The sequence below is a fragment of the Electrophorus electricus genome, chromosome 4 (assembly GCF_013358815.1).
Source record: "Electrophorus electricus isolate fEleEle1 chromosome 4, fEleEle1.pri, whole genome shotgun sequence".
NCBI lineage: Eukaryota > Metazoa > Chordata > Actinopteri > Gymnotiformes > Gymnotidae > Electrophorus > Electrophorus electricus.
In genome coordinates, this window is record NC_049538.1 from 11924390 (window position 1) to 11933765 (window position 9376).

Here is a 9376-nt window from a genome sequence, read left to right on the forward strand (position 1 = left end):
GCCTTTCTCCCTCATGAACTGAGAGACCTCCCTTGTTGGTGGCTCCTAGCCCACCTTGTGTTGGGTGGGCACCAGGCTTTGTCACGTTGTGTTTTATGTGTGTATGTGCGCGGCAGCCTGGGGTTCGCTGTCCTGGGGATAGACATGTTGGGAGCCGTGCCCCTGTTCATCTTTGTGCCTCTGTTCACCATCTCATTGCCTGTGTTCATGATCATCGCTTGTGTTATATGTGAGTGCCGATGTCTTCAGTGTTTGTTAATAAACATCTGTCTCTGTTGAGTGATTCTGTATGTCCTGCTCCTTGCCCTGCAGCACTCGGGCCTTTACAATTACATAATTCCATTCAGACACCTCCATGTTATTCATTTCTTTATAAAATAAACTATAATAAACACAGTTGTCACAAACATTTGGATTGATAACTTCATTATTATCCCCATGAGAGTAATGTCAGTTTTATCCCTATGTTATATAGTATGTCATTAGAGGTCACAAGACCTTTTTGTTGGAGGCTTTCTTTATGCAGCAGTGTGCTGGGGCAGGGGCAACTGGATAAACTAATCAGAAATTCTGGACAGGTCATTGGGACTGACATGGACTCCTTCAAATTGGCTGTGAATCTTGACACAGCTGCTGACAATCATGGACAATTCCTATCATTCTCTCCATGCTTACCTAACAAAACAGCAGACCACCTTCAGATATCCAAACTGTAACGGACGAGGGTTAAGCAGGATGCGGGGACGAGGCACGTCGAACATAAACATATGTTTTATTTACACATTAAACATATGCATATTAACACTACTTGGATCAAACACCGACAACTTTGACGATATGAAATGAGACTTATATACATTCATGACAATTACACACAACAAGGATCAGGTGCACAACACAAGAGGGTGTGGCAATACGAACACACAGACACGCACGCACAGACACACACACACGCAGACTTGAGGGGGGAGGGGCCGTACCGTGACACAAGCAACCAGTACAGAAGATTATAAAACCCACTGCAATCAGACTCTAACTGCACTCTGTAGTGAGGATTACAAATAATCCCTGGTCAGGGGGGGCTTTCAGTCCATGCACAGGAACCATGATCCGTGCGGTGCCATGATGCTGAGCAACAAAGCCATAAACGGACCAGCTGATAGTTGTCCATACTGGCATGGCTTTATAAACCTTCCCCCTCTTGCTGGGCATCATAAAACCCACAGATTGAAATGTGGGTTTTACCAGCCTGGTTATACTTCAAGGAATTGTGACCATAAAGTCTATCCAACTCAAACGCTTACCAGGACAACCAATTTTTCTCATCCCACAGAGATATAATCACAGATATATATGTTTCTCTTTCCCAACTTGCCATGTAACTTAGTATGATGTCAATTGGTAATCAGCCAGTAATATATGGCTATTTTAATATAACCTGCAAATTGTGATGTTTGGTCCTATAAAGTGATAAGGGTATATTATTTCTGTCTGTTCCTTATTAATTCACGTTATTCAGCCTGCTCATTTGTATGTTGTTTACCTCATACATCTTGTAAACAATTTTTAACCACTTTTAACCGCGTTTACTTGAAATCTTATATAAACTAATTAGACAAAATATATTCAAGTCAGTAGTTAGTAACTTCTAGAAAAAATGAAAGTAATTAAATTGATTATCCAATTCTCCACCCATCCCTAGGGTTTGTTTTACAAGCTTCATTCTAAGACCAGGAGGTAGAAATTGGTAGTAAATGTATGATTTTCTTTCTTTAAATAATGTGTGGTGGAAGCTATGTATTCCTGTATTGGACACTCTATCTCTCAGTGCCATCCGGCGGTTTTACATGGTCAGGTCAGCAAGTCGTACGAACAGGCATTTCCCTTTTAACGTTTAAAGCTGGGTGTCCCTATTAAAGTGGCCATTCAGTGTAAATGTAATAATACTTCACATACAGTACTCTAAAAACTAGTCTGACAACATCAGTTTGTGACGGCCTGAGTGCGGCAGGGCGTGGAACAGGACGCACAGACTACCTTGACATAATGAGACATTTAATAACATCAAACAAACAACAACAGCGGCACTCGCACATAGTGACAACGATGAGCATGAACACACAAACAGTTTAAACAATAACCGTGATAACAACATAGGCAGCGTTAACATAAACGACATCAACAATGACAAACAGTGAGGCACACACAGACGGGGGTTTGAATAGACAAAACACTGAACCCCCTGCAGGTGCGTGCCATCACGGAGGGTGTGGCTACATACACATGTGAACCCCCCTGCATGTGGCAGGCTTTACCACATGACTCATGGGGGGGGGAGCGTCCCGTGACACAGTTCCATAGAGTAAAATATCAACTCTCCCTCTCTCCCTCCACGACAGCGTAAAACATCATCATTATATCATTCCAATTTAGACACCTCCATGTTATTCGTGGCTTTATAAAATTTCAAATCTAAAACAATCTTCTATTTTACCAGTGCAATATACAAATGCAATGTGTCCTGATTTTATTTTGTCATGAAATTTCCTTGACCTACAAGTTAATCATTTGCAGTCTCAATCATTTCTATTTAAAACCCACTCCAAAAATAAAACCATATGATGTAAAAATATCCCCACATCCCATAAACCAATATTTCAGTGACTCAAACAGCAGTTTGAACCTCCCACATTCAAATAAAACAACATAATATGGTCTCTCTGAGATTACAATAAACACGTTCATCACAAACATTTGGATTGATAACAGGCATAAATGCACTGACAGCCATGTTAGGTCATTAGAGGTCACCAGAACTTTTTATTGGAGCCTTTGTACAACACCCTCCAAACTGGAAAGTTGCCCAACCCCAACCCAAATTTCCCCCTAAACACTGTATTAGCACTTTCATTTAGGACATACTATTAGGAACTTATAGCAACTATATAAACCTTTACTGGGTACAGTGTGAAGATCTAAATGTTGAAGTCCATTAATGACCAGAAATAACTGTGACATGCCGCTTAAGTATGGAGTAAGGCCAATCATTGGGAATGGGTTCTCTCTGGTAGGCACTGCATTCCCAGTCTTCTGCCTCCAGACATTTTTTTCCACAGTTTTATGACAGTAGTGATATAATGGATGGACCTCAGGCCAAGCAGTGAAGCTACTGTCTGGGCATCAACGAAACCTGGTCTAGCCACATGCCCCACCTGATGCACTCTGGATGGTCTTTAAGGTATTCAAGACCTGAGTGAGTGGAATACAGGACTGTGATCAACAGCTTTGAGTGGGGTGGGATGAACAACCTCCAGCTCAATGTGGCTAAGACTAAAGATAAGATGCTGAATGTTAGAAGACCCAAGACCCACACAAACCCTGTATCTATACTGGGAGAGGAGATGGACATGATGAACATCTATTGCTACCTGGGTTTGCTAAACTGGATGTATAACAATAAGCAATCTACAAAGCAAATAGACAGACTCTGCTTTTTAAGAAAGCCGATGTCCTTTAATGTATGCAGCGGCAGCCTACAAACTTTCAGGCCAAGCCACACACTACACACAAGAAACAGGAATCACAGCACAACCTACAGCACAGGCAGAAAGAAAATGGAGAAGGACAGCATCAACTCCCTGCTCTTCACTAAAAAGAAACCACGATTTAAACTGTATAGGTGCACCACTCTTACCTGTTTGAAAACCATAGGTGGCACAAAAGTGACAAAAATGCAGAGTGGTGACTTTCAGCAACCAACAATAGTGTCTGGGGAGTGTCCAAATACTTATAAACCCGAATTACTAATGATCACTGCACTATTAGAATATTAGTGATATTTAAACATGAGAATAAAGAATTAAATAATCATCAGAACTGCCTAGAAAATTGCATTGAAAATTGTATATTAAATTACCATGCTGCGCTCAGTACCCAGTCAACTACATACACCTGCAGACACCGACAACCACTCTGCACACACCAGTCAAAACAGAATCAATCCAGTTATCCCAATCACCCACTGCTTATTACATTTTATTCACCTGTTTCTTATTTCCCTTTAAGTATTTATTCCCGCAGGTCCCATGAAGACTCATGTCACCTTAACCACCATAGGAGAATGTACTATGCCCTTCCAAACACGTATCCTGCTGCAAGCATCCCTGAATACCCTGTTACCCTCTAGGGTTGCTGTCATACTCATAGCCTTTTGTTGTTTGCCGCTTGCTGGGCCAGGCTGCTCTTTCTTTAGTTCATTGTAATAAATTTCTGCCTGCCTCTCCACTCTTGCCTCGCTCCCTGACTACAGCACCATGTCACACAAATGAGCTCAGAGAATGAAAGACTAATATAACAATAACAAAAGAAAGAAAGTAAACAAATTGATGATTTTTAAGAAATGCTTAATACTATATATCACAATAAAACACAGTTTATAAACAACATGAACGAAATCAATTAGTATTTCGTTCATTGTACAAGAGGTCAACATATACTATATATCACAATAAAACATAGCTCATAAATAATATAAATGAAATAAATGAGTATAGTATATTATTCATTGTACAAGAGCTCAACATTTACTTCAGCTTGGTTCAGTTTTGCTGTAATGACATTGAAATACACACCAGAAATACCACAAACTAAATGGTATGGACATCATTATGATTAACACTGAATAAATAACCACGCCTCCTGTGCCCAATTCACACCCACATTTACTGACAGGTCATCACAGCAAGGTGGCTATTTAAACCAGTGTAAAGCAGCCATCCAGACCTTCAGAGTACTGGGAGGCACAAAGTCCAACATGCAGATCACTTCAAGTCTGGTGTCATTTGTATCAGTGCTGTGGATGACTGTGTTCAGCCCTGCAGGATGTAAAGCAAACCCAGTCAGCTGCAGGCTGTGGACTGAGCCTCAGATACCTGGGCTTTCTATGAATGGAGATTTTGTCATTGGGGGGGTTTTCTCTATTCACTACTACAGATTAGAGCAGAACACCTACACCAGGCTACCACCACAGCCACAGTGCTCTGGGAGGTCTGTCTGTCTGTATGTTGGAGTACACAGTACAAACAGCAGTGTGTTTTATTAGAATTACAGAGAAACTATTGTTTTCAAATTCTGCTTTCCCATTTGCACCCATTTGTTATTGTGCCAGTGACACCTACAATGCAGAGTAAGCAGCACAAATATCTTTGTTTTTTATGTTGTGTGTTAATTTTTGAGTGTTGCTCTCTTCAAACAGCATGGACTTCAGGGATCTGCGCATCGCCCGTGCTATGGAGTTCGCCATCCATGAGATCAACAACAGAACGGATCTCCTGCCGGGTATTACTTTGGGCTACGAGATACATGACTCGTGCGAGTCCGTACCGAAGGCGATGAAATTTGCACTTCAGCTTGCGAACGGCATCGACCTGGTTTTCAATTACACAAATTTCTGTACAACGGCTGCAACCCCCACTGTACCTGCTGTCGTAGGAGATTCTATTACCATCCCGTCAATTAGTTTGGCCAGAACTCTCGGGCTTTTTGGAATTCCACTGGTAAATACTGTAGGCATCGCCTCATGATGGCATAGTTAAAAAATTATAGCTATCTCTAATCTTTTGCTATCATTGTTAGATATATTTAGTTAATGAAAACTAATGAGTGGGCCTCCATATAAGACTATGTAAGGTAAGGTAAATAGCCTACTGAAGTACGTTTAACATAAAAGATTATATCTCATAAATAGTCGCAAATAAAAAGGGAGTTGCTAAAAGAAGAATGAACTCAAACTACTCAAATAACAATTATGTCTTCTTTCATATCCTGACTGAATTACAGGTTAGTCATTACGCAACGTGCGCTTGTCTGAGCGATAAGAGGGAGTTTCCTACCTTCTTTAGAACCATACCTAGTGACGCACACCAAGCGGTTGCACTGGCGAGAATGGCGAAGTATTTCGGCTGGACATGGATTGGAGCAGTGCGCAGCGACACGGAATATGGAAATTACGGAATGGCAGCGTTCCTAAAGGCTGCTCAGGAGGAGGGGATCTGTGTGGAGTACTCCGAGGTGTATTCCAGGACACAACCGCGCAGGAAACTGGAGCGAGTGGCAAATATCATCCGCAGATCTACAGCCCGTGTAATAGTAGCGTTTGTTCAGTCAAGCGACCTACAGTTTCTTTTGGATGATCTGACACAGGAACCACCGACTGCGCTTCTCTGGATGGGCACCTCATGGATCATAAATCCAGAATTTTTGCGGTTTAACATATGCGCGGGTGCATTAGGTTTTGGGGTCACCCGCACAGTTATCCCAGGTTTTCGTGAGTTTCTACTAGATCTCTCTGCAAAGAAGCCTCGAAATCGCCCCTGTTAACGGAATTTTGGGAGAGCTCATTCAGCGGTAGCCTAAAAGGGCGGACAGGCTCCTCAGAGTTCCTGCGGAATGTGACGGCAGTGAGGATATTCGCGCGTACAGAACCCATACACAGACACGTCTCAGCTGCGCATTTCTAACTGGTGTATAAAGCTACATATGCCAAGCGCATGCACTCTCACAGTGTTATCTGTAATGAAAATCATTGCGACAAGTCCATTAAATTCTCACCATGGCAGGTATAAATTCATTCAATTTAAAAACAAATAATATAAATATATATATATAATAGTATATATATATATATTATATTATATATATATATATATATTATATATAATATATATATATATATTTTAAATCAGCATCTTACATTTTTTGAAACTCTCAGATATATAAGATGAGATGAGATAGACCTTATTAATTTTTCAATGGACAGTACATTCAGTACCTGTTTTTAAAATACAAATAACATAGTGAATAATATCAATGCAATACGCAAGCTATCATATTTACACATGCATTCGAACAAAACTTACATACACTGACGAGCCTGTTGTATATGTTATTGTATGTTTTACATGTGTAAAGATTTTGTTTTTTAGCGAGAATCAGTCATTTATTAAAGACTGCAGGGCTACAGGAGAATTAAGTTGTTTATAAAAGGAATTCACAGAATGCCATGACCTTTCACCTTTCCAGATACGTGACGAGCTCAAGAGAGTGAACTTCACCACAAAGAATGGTTATCAGGTCAGCTTTGATTCCAATGGAGATCCTGTGGCTGTCTATGAACTCATAAACTGGCAGTTTCAGAAGGATGGCACTTTAAATATGGTAACAGTGGGTGACTATGATGCATCCAAACTGAGAGGACAGGAGTTCAGAATGAGCAGTGCTATCCGCTGGGTGGGAGGACAGACAGAGGTAAAGTCTAACACCTTAACACCTTTTCTGATTTATATTTATGTGCTGTGCCATTCAAGCCTGGGGTTAAATTCAGCAAAGAATTTGTATTTGTGTTATTCTGTAATGTCATTTCCAGATGACAGTGTCTGTGTGCAGTGAGAGCTGCCCTCCAGGCACCAGGAAAGCTGTGCAGAAGGGAAGGCCTGTCTGCTGCTATGACTGTGTACCATGTGCAGAGGGAGAGATCAGTAACAAGACAGGTAGAATATCAATGCATAATGTAGAATGAAGATTTTAACACCATCTTTTATCTTGGTTGTTATTTTACACAATAAAGACATGCTTCTTTGTTGAGTGTATGGCAGAACACATCCTTGGACATATGCCTTTGTTTAAAATGCATTAGAAGGTTACAGTAAAAACTAATTTGTCCTATTAGCTTTGATTCAGACTGTTCCAGTGCAGAATAATGTCCTCCTCTAAGAATTCATTATGACATTCCCATTAAATTTATATTAAAGTATCCTTGTAAAATAATGACCACAGTGCTTAAGTAGCTATATCATGTCTACCACCACACTAAGCCTGCAGTAGTGAAAGTGGTAAGTAAACCCTTCCTGAGCATAAGGAAACTTTGAGAACAGCCAAATCTCAAAAGGAAAACAAGTTCCCCTTTGGGTCACCTACTGTAAAGATAAATATACAATGGTTTTGATGGAGAAAGACATGTTCTTGTTTTTTGATTCACTTGTGCTTTTATACTGTGTGCTTTAAAATGTATTATAAGGTCCTGTCCCTTATGTATTTATGTCTTTTTCAACTTCTTAGACTCTTTGGATTGTGTGCACTGCCCTCCTGAGTTCTGGCCAAACACCAAACAAGACAGCTGCCTCCCCAAGCCTGTTGAGTTCCTGTCCTGGGATGACACTCTAGCCATCATTCTGACAGGGTTCTCAATCACTGGGGCCTTCATGGCTGTGTGTGTTACTGCTGTCTTCTACAAACACAGGGCATCTCCCCTCGTCCGAGCCAACAACTCAGAGCTGAGCTTCCTGCTGCTCTTCTCTCTGACTCTGTGTTTCCTCTGTTCACTTACCTTCATTGGTCGGCCCTCTGAGTGGTCCTGTATGCTGCGTCACACAGCGTTTGGGATCACCTTCGTCCTCTGCATCTCCTGTGTTCTGGGGAAAACAATAGTTGTGTTAATGGCCTTCAGGGCTACACTTCCAGGCAGTAATGTCATGAAATGGTTTGGGCCTCCACAGCAGAGACTCAGTGTTCTTTCCTTTACTCTCATACAGGTTATTATATGTCTGGTTTGGTTAAAAATATCACCTCCATTTCCCTTCAAAAATCTAAAGCACTACAAAGAACAGATAATCTTGGAATGTGACTTAGGTTCCGCTATAGGTTTCTGGGCTGTACTGGGTTACATAGGATTCCTGGCTCTTTTATGTTTTATATTGGCCTTTCTAGCACGGAAGCTGCCTGATAAATTTAATGAAGCCAAATTCATCACATTCAGCATGCTCATATTCTGTGCAGTTTGGATCACCTTTATTCCAGCTTACGTCAGCTCTCCTGGAAAATTCACTGTAGCTGTGGAGATATTTGCCATTCTGGCTTCAAGCTTTGGTTTAATTCTTTGTATTTTTGCTCCCAAATGTTTCATAATTGTGTTTAGGCCAGAGCAGAATACCAAGAAGCACCTTATGAGTAAAGTGCCATCTAAACCTCTTTAAAACCTTCATATGAATAGGACAGGTACTTCATATGAATAGGACAGGTAAGATCCAGCACTTTATCCAAACTATGCTGAGATAAAATTACATTTATATGTACATATCTTTTATGTTTATATATGCTTTATATACATGAATTACATCACTGGCAAAAAATGTAGAAATCCCCACTGAATCAAGATTTTTACAGACCTAATTTTATGACATTGTGTAAATAAATTTGGGTTTATTTCGGTATTAAATAAGTTTTATGTACAAATATAGGCTTTTTAATTTGTTTTTATGTTCCTAAATTTAAATATATTAATTTATGAGAATTGCATGAACATCATTAACATTAGAATTTA

General features: G+C 40.3%; 1 protein-coding gene across 1 annotated transcript; it reads left to right on the forward strand.

Annotated features, from left to right (window-relative positions):
• Positions 1–5255: 5255 nt before the first annotated feature.
• Positions 5256–9029, forward strand: LOC118241217 (extracellular calcium-sensing receptor-like). The gene is made up of 5 exons (XM_035525426.1): positions 5256–5555; positions 5839–6309; positions 7081–7305; positions 7424–7547; positions 8116–9029. The coding sequence occupies exons 1-5, from the start codon at positions 5256–5258 to the stop codon at positions 9027–9029; spliced, it is 2034 nt and encodes a 677-aa protein (XP_035381319.1).
• The last annotated feature ends 347 nt before the right edge of the window (positions 9030–9376 follow it).

Bases quoted from the DNA above. Each gene is read 5' to 3' on its own strand.
- LOC118241217 (XM_035525426.1), top strand. From the start codon at position 5,256: ATGGACTTCAGGGATCTGCGCATCGCCCGTGCTATGGAGTTCGCCATC. The intron at 7,306-7,423 runs GTAAAGTCTAAC...TGTCATTTCCAG, and splicing joins GGGTGGGAGGACAGACAGAG to ATGACAGTGTCTGTGTGCAG. The intron at 7,548-8,115 runs GTAGAATATCAA...TCAACTTCTTAG, and splicing joins AGAGATCAGTAACAAGACAG to ACTCTTTGGATTGTGTGCAC.